The following is a 12,690-nucleotide window of genomic DNA, read 5'->3' on the forward strand; positions in this document are numbered from 1 at the left end:
GATAGGAGAAATGCCATTGTTATCACAGGACATCAGTCTATTTTCTGTGAATGTCTAAGTAACTACTGAAGCATACCTGCTCTTCAATAAATCTGTGCTCTGTCTCCTGTAGTAAGGTACCAAGTAAGGTAAGTTCATTCTGATGACAGAGAGATAGAAAATAAGCAGCAGAGGGTGCCATCTGGTTATCGGGCTGAGTCAAATCCAGCACTAATTCTTTGAGAACAGCAGAGAAGCTTCCTGTAAATTATGGAGATAGAAGAAAACTACATTTATATACAGCTTGTACAAAAATGTATTATTGGCAAGCTGCTTAAGAATGAGAAATGGCTTGTGGGATTTCCTTTATTTTTAATATGTAATACAGAAGAATCAGAAGAAAGTGTGAACACCATCCCCTGCTACCATAAATCATGCAGTCAAGTTCTCTGCATTTGGAGAAATCACAGGGGTCAGCACACCTGGAGTGCAATAGATGAGCCTTACCCTGAAAAACTAATCTGTCATGGTATCTCCCCTGCAAGGTAAGTTTGGCTTGTTGGATTTCTGATAAATGTGATTGTTAGCAAGTCATAAAACTGAACAAATTAAATGAATCTGGAATATCAAACTTAATTATATCATGAAAATTATCACATTAAATATTCTGAACCAAAAATGTAGTGAATGACTTTAGAAAAAAACACTGTTTTTAGAGCATCATGGTTAGGTTAAAGGGCAGGAAGGGCACAAAAATAAACACAAGTCCCCGCCTCCCCCCACCAAAAGATACAATACCTACCAATAACCACAAGTTACTAAAGTAAATAGAAAACACTGTTTAACAGAAGTACAATTTCTTCTTTTGTTTGGGGAGTTCTTTTGATTTTGTATACTGTTTTGTTAGAAGACAGATTTTGTTGTACTGAACACAAAAGTTACTGTGGAACAGAAGTTACTTATCTATTATAATTGGATTGAGTGGTTGTGTGAGCAGACAGCAGCTTGTGTAGCCATTCTTTCTCTTCCCTGACTTCATGTCTGCAACTCCCAACAAAAACTCTGCAGTGTTGGGAAGCCTTCCTGAACAGCATGAGCTGCATTGTACAGAGCTTCAATAAGAGGGGGGAATCGCGAAAGACTTTTGAAGGAATGCAAGGGCCGCAGAGGGGAAGGAAGGAAAGAGAAAGGCCACTTTCCAGCCTTCAGGTATGGAGGTGGATCTGAGGAACAAGTTACATATTTTGTTAGAAGATCAGCAATTTCACATTTGAGTTCTTTGAGAACTCTAAGGTGGATGCCATCCAGACCCAGCAATTTGTCAGTGTTTATTTTGTTTTATTAAGACACTCATCATCACTATTTGCCTCAGTTCCTCCTGCAAAAGTTAGTTCAGGTGTAGAGATCTGCCCTACATCCACCTTTGTGAAGGGACACATAAACAATTCATTTAGCTTCTCTGCAATCTTCTTATCCTGCTTTAGCACACCTAAATTCCCTTTCTGTCAACCACGTTGCCCACCCTGGTCAAACCATTAAATAAATGGCCCACCTGATCCCTTGCCCTCCTTGGAAGCAGTTCTTTATGCAACATTCTGGATTGAACACTATCCATATTTTTGGCAGTTTCATAAATTTAAATTCATAATATTACACTACTTCTGCATTAAAATAGAAGATTTGTTTGTCCATTTGTTAATAAAACGAACAGGGCAAGAAGGAAACCTTTGGAGGTATTCAAGGTGGTATTGCTTGACAAAATACATACCTTCATAGGCCTTCGGAGGCAACAAAGCAAGCAGTTCATAAAGTCTTTTCCTGTATATCACTGAGGATGGTTTTAGAGGATTGCCATAGGTTTTATTTAATGAAGGAAGACTGAAAACATAAAGGAATACATCATAAAGTTAAAAGAGAGGAGGGAAAACCTATCCAACAAATTTCAGCTACTAATTTGCTTTCCATGTTACCTGAAATTCAGTGTCTAGAAAACTACAAAAAATTAAACCGCAGCACAGTACTAGATATTTAAAGTCATTCTCAAAATATCACTCCTTTAATACTGAACTGAGGTGGTGAGTCCTGACAAAAATGGAGCCAAAACAGGACCACTGAGAAAAAAGAGGGAGTTATCAGAATGCTTGAAGGAAGTATTTGCAGAAATACAAACATTTTTTTTAAAAAAAAATCCTAAGGCAGAGGGAATCCTGTCAGTAAGAGATTGTGAGTGTTCAGTAGCCACTGAATGCTGAATGTCAATTGGAAAAGAAAATCAGGAAGTGGGGGGTGAGGTAAAATGCTCTGCCTGAGCTCCTTACAACTTACAGTCTTCTGCAGGAGGGCACCGCTGGTTGTGTGATTCTCAAACTTCATTCTTACTCAATATTATACAAAATATAAAGGAGGAAAGAAAGAACTGTTCTCTGTGCTGCAGAAGCCATTTCAAACACACAAGTATTGTCATGTTAACCAGTTCCTGTATCAGATATAATCTTGCACTGACTATATGAATAACTGCTGTTCTTTGGTTCCAACCAATAGTTCATCCGTGTACCTATACAAGTTCAACCTAGATTGCTGCCTTTGTTATAGCAGCTCTAATACAATGAGCATTTCAGTGAAAATATTAAAATTAACAGAGTGCTGCTTAGCAGCAATACTTACAGTGTCAGTAAATCAACAGCACACGGAAGGGGAGGAAGTAGTCTTTGAATAACTTCATCTGTAAGAAGGCCCCCACAATGGACAATAAAACTTTTGATAGCTGAGAATAAAGAAAACTGATTACAAAAAAACCCTGAGCTTTTTTTTTTTGGTAACAAACGGTAAGAGTTATAACCATACAATGTTTTGTTTGTTTATATCCCACCCTTCCTCCCAGCAGAAGCCCAGGGCGGCAATAGTTGTTATATCTAACAACCATTTGTGTAACCGAAAAAGTAGAAGGATTAATAAAGAAAAAAGAATGCTAATCTATTCTATTATAGCTAATTGGTAGCATCTAACTCTAAGCAGTAGTCTCTCAACCCATTGTCAAGTTGCCTTTGTTTTTCTGTGGGACAGTAGTGGCTGGTGGCTCCATGTCAGTGGCAAATGGAATCTGCTCTGGGTTTGAGACCAAACTTTGAAAGTTTGGAGTAAAACCCAGAATGGATTCCACTGCCCCACTGACTTGGAGCCACCATTCATCACTTCTGTAGAATGTTATAGTCAATTTTTCTATGTACTTGAATTCACAAGTTTAGTCATAAGTGAAGAACAGGGAAAAGAGATCTCCAAAAGGATACTGCACACACAAAAAATTGAAACGAAAACACTATTTTTTTCTTTTGAAAGTGCAACAAGACAAGAGAAAATACAAAACAGCCATGATAAATTTCACCTACCACAGAGAGCACCTGCACGGCTTTCCAATGTTACTTGCCAAGTAAATGAATCACCTCGGCTCTTCTCAGTTTCTAAATCTTTAGGTGATATTGGAAACACACATTTCCAAAGTGATAGCATTCTTGGAAGATGGTGCTGAACAACTGCAGGACCTATCATTTTAAAAATGAAAATTTTCTGATAAGAATATGATGAACTAAAATCATGTCAACAACTATACAAGCCTCCAGAGAACACCTGTTAGCTGTCCAGAGGGTTGCAGCTTAGATTTCCGGTAAGCAGAAATAATCTACTGCTAGTGATCAGCAACCTGATCATATACGCTAAGTATGGACACAAAGAGACCTGGAGTGAAAACTAGCTCATATTAGTTTTCCTAGTTCCACCAGGAAAATCCCAAAAGTTAGCAAAAGAATCTGAGAATATCATACAAGAATCTTTCTGGAACAAGTTGAAAGAACACATGTCCAACTTGGGTGCCCTCTAGGTATTTTGGACCACATCTTTCATTAGCCCTAGGCAGCAAGGCCAACGGTCAGGGATGAGAGGATTTATAGTCCAAGAACATCTGCGAGGCACCAATATAGTGTGTGCCACAGTATCCAAGTGAATATTGTGCCATGCTATATAAGCAATCTGTAAAGGACCAGCAGGTGAATCAGATTGGTTTGCAGGCCACATATCTATCTCTGCTTTAAACAATCACTTTTACTCTTTGGTTTTGCTTACAAGTTCTTTTTTTAAAATATCCATTAATGACATATTTTGTGGAACAAGGGTTAATACAACTTGCCTTTCTCTGCTTTTTATCACACAACTTCTTGTATAAAAAAACATTTAAAAATCCATCTTAATTCTAAAACCTTGAAATAAAAAAAAAGAAAACATTTTAGCTAAACTCAGGCACACTGAAGCCTCGATCTAACATACAACATATATTGCATATGTAGGCCAGTAAAAGGAGCTAATGGGAAATGAGAAGGTGTAATTACACCAATTGGTTGTTTAGCAAGGCAGAACACAGAGGAAACAAAATCTAGCTCCCATCCAAAAATAGGATCCCAGCTTTGTATACTGGCCCATGCGTGCATAGCCTGGGTGCTAGACTGAGCCAGGTAACTGAGTGTGTATAATCCCTTGTCTGATAAGGGTGACAGTGTATTCTTTTGCATAATTACCATGAGCTCAAGAATTTAGCTTATTGGTGCCTATATTAGACTCCCCTCATGAAGAATTTTTTATTTTAGTAAAAGAAACAAAAGGTTTGCCTGAGATCGACTACTAAATAAATTTATGCTGTAAATATATCACTGTCTCTTACCTGTTGTGGTTGTTAAAGAACTAAGAAATGTCTGTTTTTAGAAACAAAGTTGTTATTATTTATTGAATTTATATCCTGCTGTTCCTCCTGAAGGAACTTTATATAACTTTATATAACATAGTCTATTAATATATATTTTGTTGATATGAAATTTGGATTTTGTTGATACAGAATTGGGGGTGCATGGGGCAATTATTTTGACTTATTTTATCAGCCTTGCTTTATACGCTTGAAATAACTTGACCCAGGGCTACTTCACATGTTACTAAAAAAATGGAAACATGTTAAAAATGTAGTGTGGACTCACTTCTACCTGACAATGAATAAAGCAACTACATAGCTTCCCCACCCACTGGGCACAGTATGGATCTTCAATACATATTTCAAAAACATGTGCAGCAAAAATAGATATTGGCAACCTGATAAATCATAAGGTAGAAATGGACACACGTTATATTTTTTAATGTGTGCCCTTGCACTGTAAAGGAAACACTCTTAGGAGAGTGATAATGATGTAATAATTTAGGTTAGCTGTGGTACCTACTTTAATCATCAGCTGGGAGTGTTTACAAAGGTGAATTATTACAATATAAATGGCCAGGATTTCTCCTTTGCAAAATACAAATGTTGTTGGACAGATCAACACATTCATATATTGAAAGAAGTAAAAAAATGGACTAGTCAATCTTACCCAATGTCATTAGGGCAGCTATTAATAGCCATCCAGATTGCATTCGTTGTACTGAAATACGGCTATTCTGAGAAGCAGAACGCAACAAATCCTCAGCTACCATCATGATGACCTGTGATAAAAAGTGATGGGTTTTTCATCAGTAGTGATTTTTTTGCATTAGCAATGAAAACACAAAACTGAACACTTCGAGGGAGGCATGCGTATTGTTTTGATATATTTACAAGCCCCCAAAGAGAGCATATGCAGATTTCTCACTTACCTGCATGACCCTAAAATGGCATGAGATAAAGGGATCTCTGAATTCTTATGTAAAATTCTAGAGTAGCCACCTTGTTATTCCATTTAACAAGGAAGTCTTGCAATATATTGTGGCATAAGCTTTTGTGGGCTTGGCTCCTTGTCCTCAGATGCTGTGAAGTGGCCTCCTGCATGTTATAGGCACATATGGCATACCTTTGCTGGAAAATGGTGTTTTATTTGCTGTATTTTATTCTACTTTTCCTGGGCTGGATCCAGACTTGCTGTTCCATGAATGCAAGGGCTCTTTCCATTCACAGAGGGCACCTAGATCCAGCATAGGCTCCCAAATGTGTGAAAATGAGAGATGTCTCACTCAGTTGGCCTGCAGTGCACACACACCTCTCATGCTACTCTGGAAGATCCCATAACCCTCCAGAGCAGCTTTTCAAGGGGCTGCAGGAGGAAAGGAGAATGTACCATTGGTCTCACCTGAAAGGTGATTTTCATAGGAGGTATCCCATCACTGCGGGTTGTAGCTCCACCTATCGTGCGAAGGCAAGAATGTTTTTGAAGTCAAGACTAGGGGCGTCAGGCCCCTCCCACTCTCCAGTTCATTCGCAGTGAGTCTAAAGAGAAATATCTAAAAATACAATAACAAGGCCAACAGGCCTGCCAGCAGGAAAATAACACAATAGTAACATTCATAATGACGTGACTGCAACATAGCGAAATAACAGAACTAGCAGTCTTGACTTCACTCTAAAATTTAAATATAATAGCGTAACAGGAATATATAACACATGAGAAAATATCTAGTCATCCTCCAACTGGGAGGGTCGTGATGGGATACCTCCTATGAAAATCACCTTTCAGGTGAGACCAATGGTACATTTTCCATAGGAGGTATACCATCACTGCGGGATGTACCAAAGCAGCCCATACAGGGAGGGACCACCCACATGCTAATCCTCATTAAGAACCTGTTGCAACACTCATCTGCCAAAAGAGGCGTCAGCAGAGGCATAGCGATCAATTTTATAATGCCTTATAAACGAGTGTGGGGTAGACCAGACTGCAGCCCTGCAAATATCAGCAACAGGAGCGTTGGTAGCAAAAGCAGCTGTAGTAGCCGCTGACCTAGTTGAATGAGCTGTTATGCTAGCTGGCACTGGAAGCTTAAGGGATTCGTAAGCTAAGGCAATACAAGCCTGCAACCAACGGGATAAGGTGGAATTAGCTACTTTATGCCCTATAGAACGTGGGTTAAAGGATACAAACAGAGACTCAGTTCGTCGTATATCCTGGGTCCTAGACAGGTAGGTCTTGAGAGCCCTCCAGACATCCAATGAATGCCAAGCCTTCTTGAGAGGATGGGTAGGATTCGGGCAAAAGGAAGGCAAAACAATGTCCTGGTTGCAATGGAAAACTGAATCAACCTTGGGACGGAAGGATCAGTCTTCAGTACAACAGAGTCCTTATGGAAGACGCAGAGGTGGCGAGCAGAAGACAATGCGCCCAACTCCGAAACTCGTCTGGCAGACGTGATTGCGATCAGGAACAAGACCTTGAAGGACAGCATACGTAGAGGCACAGTCCTGATGGGTTCAAACGAAGGGCGTTGCAAAGCCTGCAGAACCTTCGGCAAACTCCATGAGGGAAACCGATGGACAACAGCCGGAGATCGTAGGGCGACTCCCCTCAAAAAGTGTTTGATGAACGGATGTGAGGAAATAGTCGCACCAGAAGAAGAAACTGATAGAATAGACGACAAAGTCGAGGCATGTCGACGTAAGGTGTTGGGTCTAAGTCCCATCATGAAGCCGTTATGGAGATATTGTAGCACCTGTTGCATGGTGGCCTGGGATGGATCGTGGTGGTGGGACTGGCACCACTTGGAGAAAGCCACCCAGGTATGTTGATAAATCCGAGTGGTAGATGGTCTTCTCGAGGCCAAGATAATATCAATAACAGCGTCAGACAGGCCAGCCGACCTCAAATGTCCCTGTTCAAACGCCACGCTGTTAAGTTGAGCCAAGTGGGGTCCTGGTGCAGTACTGGACCCTGGGATAGAAGGTCTGGCCTGACTGGGATTGTCCAAGGATCCATTACTGACATTGCAAGAAGTTCCGAGAACTACAGTCGGCGTGGCCAAAATGGTGCTCTCAGTACCAGCTGTGCCCTCTCACTTCGCACCTTCCTCAAGGTTTTGGCTAACATTGGTATTGGAGGGAAGGCGTACAAAAGATCTTCTGGCCACGGTGTTGATAGCGCATCCACTGCTTCCGCTGTTGTGTCCAGGTATCGGGCAAAGTACCTGGGAAGCTGGCAATTGCGACTGGAAGCAAACAGGTCGATTGAGAATGTGCCGAACCGACACTGAAGACGATGGAAAATGGCTGGATGAAGTTTCCATTCTCCCGGAAAAACCTGTTGTCTGCTGAGCCAGTCTGCTGTCACATTCCAAATCCCTCTGAGATGTTCTGCTTTCAGGGATTGTAGATGTTGTTCTGCCCAGACAAAGATGAGGGAGGCTAAGTCCTGCAGAGGACGAGACCTGGTGCCCCCTTGTCTGTTCAAATGTGATTTTACACACGTGTTGTCTGTTCGAATGAGAACATGGTCCAAAGGGAACAGAGACTGAAAATGAAGTAGAGCTAAGTGGACAGCCTTTAGCTCCAGCCAGTTGATGATTTGAGTCTGCTCTGCGGTGGACCAAACCCCCTGAACGTACTGGGAGTTGGAGTGGGCTCCCCAGCCGATGAGGCTGGCATCTGTGGTTACAACAGTTCTGCGGGGTTCTCTGAACGGCGTGCCCTTGGAAAGGTGTTGGGCCCTCGTCCACCAGCGGAAGGAGAGGCGCAGTGCAGGGCTCAAGTGAACTTTGTGATGGTTGGAGCTGGCAATGTCCTGTTGAAAGGGCAACAAAGTCCACTGAAGGTGACAAGTGTGGGCTCGAGCCCATGGCACAATATGGATGGTAGAGATGAACATTCCGAGCGCCCTGGCTAGAAGCATGACGTCTGCAGATGTTTGTTGCATCAGGGACCTTGCGATGTTTGTGATAGCAGTGATGCGATCTGGAGCCAGAAATACCATTGCCTGCAGGGTGTCCAACATCGCCCCTAGATGTAGTAGGCATTGTGTTGGTTGAAGATGGCTTTTGTCGAAGTTGACAAGCCAGCCGTAGGCCTGCAAGACATTGAGGGTGATCGTTAAATGATGATGAGCCAGCTCTTCAGACTGTCCATATTAACAGATCATCCAGATATGGGTAGAGATGAACCCCTTGAATCCGGAGATAAGCCACTAGAATGAGTAGCACTTTGGTAAATACTCTTGGAGCAGAGGAGAGGCCGAACGGCATCGCTCTATATTGAAAGTGCTGGTGGCCAAAGGCAAACCGAAGAAACTTTCTGTGGGCTATGCAAATGGGCACATGGAGATACGCTTCCTTAAGGTCGATAGAAGCCAGGAAGTCTCCTTCATGCAGACTCTCTGTAATGGAGTGATTCCATTTTGAACTTGCGATATGTTACAAAACGGTTGACGAACTTGAGGTCCAATACCGCCCTCCATGACAAATCTCGTTTAGGCACAGCAAATAGGAGGGAGTACACCCCTTCCGACCTCTCAGTTGTGGGGACTGGCTCTATTGCCGCTATGTCCAGGAGGTGGTGTATAGCTGTCTGCATGATGCTGTGTCTGGCTGGTGCCCTTGGACAAGGGGACGGATGGAATCTGTCTGGTGGGGTCGCCCAAAACTCTATTGCATAGCCATAACAGAAAAGCTCCCTGATCCAGGAGACCGTAGTGAGGCGCAGCCACTGGTCTCCAAAATTAAGTAATCTGCCACCAACGGGAGGTGCGTTAATACTGCTTGCGTTGGCGAGGCCCTCCCCTATATGAGGACGATGAGGTACCCCAGCGCCCTTGGTACTGACCTCTGCCCTGGAAACGCCGGTTCCAGGATCCCCTGAAGGAATTGGGGTCATATGATCTGAAGTCGCGGCCTCGTCCTCCTGGCCGCGTTCCTCGAAAGGGCTGGTTAGTGCGGAAGGGAGGAAGTCGCCTGAAAGGCCTGTGGTCGATGTTCTTGACAGTGGCCAAAACCGGTATGTGGGCGTCTTTGGGATCAACCAGCACTGCCTTTAGAGCTTCCTTGCCGAAGAGTAGAGATCCGGAGTAAGGAGCCCTAGACAGATTCATTCTGGCCGCAGAGTCAGCTTGCCAGTGGCGAAGCCAGAGGGTCCGTCGAGCGACTATCTGAGCCGTCATGGCTCGTGCCCCCAGTTGAGTGGCATCCAAAGTGGCATCAGCCACAAACGCCGCTGTCTTACGCAACTTTATCAGTGACCTTCTGAGGGAGACAGGATCCGGGTTAGTGTCCTCTAGAAGATCATCCAGCCACATCATAGCTGCTCTGGAGAAGACGGAGGCTGATGCAGAGGCACGCATGGAGAAAGCAGTGGCCTCATGATTTTTGCGGAGGGCGAAGTCTAGTCGTCGCTCAGTAGCATCCTTTAGTTGGGATTCTCCTTCCCTGGGCAAAAGAGATCGTGAAACTAGGCTAGTGATCGGTTCGTCTATGCCAGGGACGGCTAGCTTGGTGGTAAAGTCCGGAGCTAGGGCGTAAAGCTTGTCAGCCAGGTTCTTGAAGCGGCGAGTTTGGAATGGATGAGACCATTCTTCAGAGGCCAGTTTGGCAATGGGGTCCGGCACCGGGATGTAGTGCTCAGTAGGTGCAGGGGATTTGAGGACCTTGGCCCCTTTGATAGCTGGAGTGGTAGATGTTGAAGGCGCAGCTTGGAGACCAAGGGTGTTAACTACCCTGCGTGCCAGGGGCTGATAATCTGAGGCATTAAACAGCGATACGATGTATCCTCCTCATGATCCGAATAGTCGCTCCAGTCATCTCCTTCAACGTGGTCAGTGAAGGTTGACTCCTCCCCATACGAAGCTTCGTCAATACATCTGCCTCTGGCTACATCAAAGGGATTTGGGGAACAGGAAGGGTGTGCTTCATGACATGCACGTTGGTCCATAGAGCATTGAGGTATGGCAGGGACTTGTGGTGGTGACTGCATTTGGGTGAAAAATGACAGCATGCCTTGAAGTTGGGAAAGGAAATCATGGGACAGCGGCAGCCCCGTTGGAGCAGATGTTTGTGCCTGAGTAGCTGTTGGAGCAGATGTTTGTGCCTGAGTAGCTGGCTCCGTGGGTTGAGCCGGAGGATAAGCCCTGGGCAGCAACATGGAGGGAGGCTGGTTAAGCGAAGGCTGAGTAGGAAAGCCAGCAAAGTCCTCCTCGTCAGAGGAAGCAGCAGGTGAATGAAATATATCTCTTATGTGTTCCTGAGCTACTGTGGTGGGGGTCGGCACAGAAGCATAGCGTGGACGCTTTGGTTTGCTATGGCTGGAAAGATGTTTGGTCTTAGCCAGTGCTTTGCATGCTTAGACTTAGTTGCCTTGGAAGGTTGCGGCTTGGCTGTTTGAGACATGCCTGGCTGTTCTGCCATCTTATATTCACTTTGGGTGCAGTACACGGCCACAGCGGGGGCAGGATGTAGGGACCCGAACGGGCACAGTGTACGAACACAGAGGGGGTAGGATACACTGGCAGATGGCTAAGTACACAGCCACAGAGGGGGCAGGATGCACTATGGTATCAGCGTTAGTATTGTAGGCTGGATTTCAGACTTGGTACACGGCCACAGAGGGGGCAGAATGTACAGTATAGACTTCAGGCTTGGTACACGGCCACAGAGGGGGCAGAATGTACAGTATAGACTTCAGGCTTGGTACACGGCCACAGAGGGGGCAGAATGTACAGTATAGACTTCAGGCTTGGTACACGGCCACAGAGGGGGCAGAATGTACGATTCAACAGCTTGTGCAGATTGTCACAGTCTCAGCACACGGCCACAGGTGGGGCAGAATGTACAGTTCAATTTGTGCACAATATCAATGTTCTCAGTACACAGCCACAGCAGCAGTATAGAGCACAGCCACAGCCTGAAGAGACAGCCACAGAAGCAGAGTGCAGACAGCGTAGATCACAGTCACAGTCTTGAGATACAGCCACAGAAGCTGTAGAGGTCAAATAGTAGCAAGGGGCAGCAGCAATGGCCGCGTGGTAAAAGAACCCTTGTATGTTTACAGGTTCCTAACTGCCCCACATTTACAGGTAACCCTGGCAGCCCTCTATTTATTAGTACATGAGAGGGAAAGAGGACAAACAAAATGGCACCCGGGGCAGGCGCGGGAAAATACAATCAAAAATGGTGGACAATGGCGAAGGGGCAATGGCGGACTGAGGTAGAGCAGCTCGTGCTGCAGCCGCGGGGTCGATAAGCGAAGTCGCGGCGCAGAACACAAAGAGGGAACGGCTAGGAAAGAGAACAAAAAAGCCGCAGTCGCTAAAGCAGAGCGGGAAGCAGCCGCAGCCGCCGTCTGCAGGGACCGTTGTGGCGTGAAAATGCTAGAGCGAGGCTCAAGAAGACAAAAGCCGCAAAAAAGAGAGAGAGCCGCAGCCGCAGGCTCTCAAGGAGATACTCCAAAAAAGGTACTGCCGTGAGGCGAGGAGCCGCGGCAGAACCCGGGACGGGAACGACTCAAACGGCCAGGTACTGGAGGGAGTAACGCCGGGAGCTGCAGCTACAAGCTGCCGCTGGGAATAGAGAGAACGCAGCTGCGGTCTCTCTGACGGCCGTTGGGCGAAAGGCTGGGAAATCAATGGCCCGGGCGAGGGAGAACCCCCCCAAGGGAATTCCCCAGGAATGAAAAACAACGTTAGATACAAGACAGAGGGAAGGGAAACACTCGGCAAACACACAAGTAACAATACCTCCACACCCTGTCAGACAAATACAGCAACAAAAAACAACACATAAACTTAGCTAAAGCTACGCTATAGAATATCAGACTTGTTCGTACGAAGGCAAGAATGAACTGGAGAGTGGGAGGGGCCTGACGCCCCTAGTCTTGACTTCAAAAACATTCTTGCCTTCGCACGATAGGTGGAGCTACAACCCGCAGTGATGGGATACCTCCTATGGAAAATCAGTAAATAT

The 12,690-nt window shown here is 44.9% G+C and overlaps 1 protein-coding gene and 1 non-coding gene across 6 annotated transcripts in view; both read right to left on the reverse strand.

Annotated features, from left to right (window-relative positions):
* Positions 1-12,690, reverse strand: part of HEATR5A (HEAT repeat containing 5A) — a 144,875-nt gene that overhangs the window by 81,587 nt on the left and 50,598 nt on the right. For 4 of the 5 annotated variants that reach the window (XM_061611594.1, XM_061611591.1, XM_061611592.1 and 1 more), the window contains 5 exons: positions 5,379-5,490; positions 3,366-3,518; positions 2,644-2,743; positions 1,748-1,857; positions 77-240 (listed from right to left, as the gene is read on the reverse strand). In XM_061611594.1, coding sequence (XP_061467578.1) covers positions 77-240; positions 1,748-1,857; positions 2,644-2,743; positions 3,366-3,518; positions 5,379-5,490 — 639 coding nt within the window. The remainder of the gene's footprint in view (positions 1-76; positions 241-1,747; positions 1,858-2,643; positions 2,744-3,365; positions 3,519-5,378; positions 5,491-12,690) is intronic. The other variant, XM_061611593.1, reaches the window with a different exon arrangement.
* LOC133378622 (U1 spliceosomal RNA) lies at positions 374-532 on the reverse strand. Its single transcript, XR_009761068.1, has one exon. It is a non-coding gene; the product is annotated as a U1 spliceosomal RNA (small nuclear RNA).

Source organism: Rhineura floridana, chromosome 2, assembly GCF_030035675.1.
Source record: "Rhineura floridana isolate rRhiFlo1 chromosome 2, rRhiFlo1.hap2, whole genome shotgun sequence".
Lineage (NCBI taxonomy): Eukaryota > Metazoa > Chordata > Lepidosauria > Squamata > Rhineuridae > Rhineura > Rhineura floridana.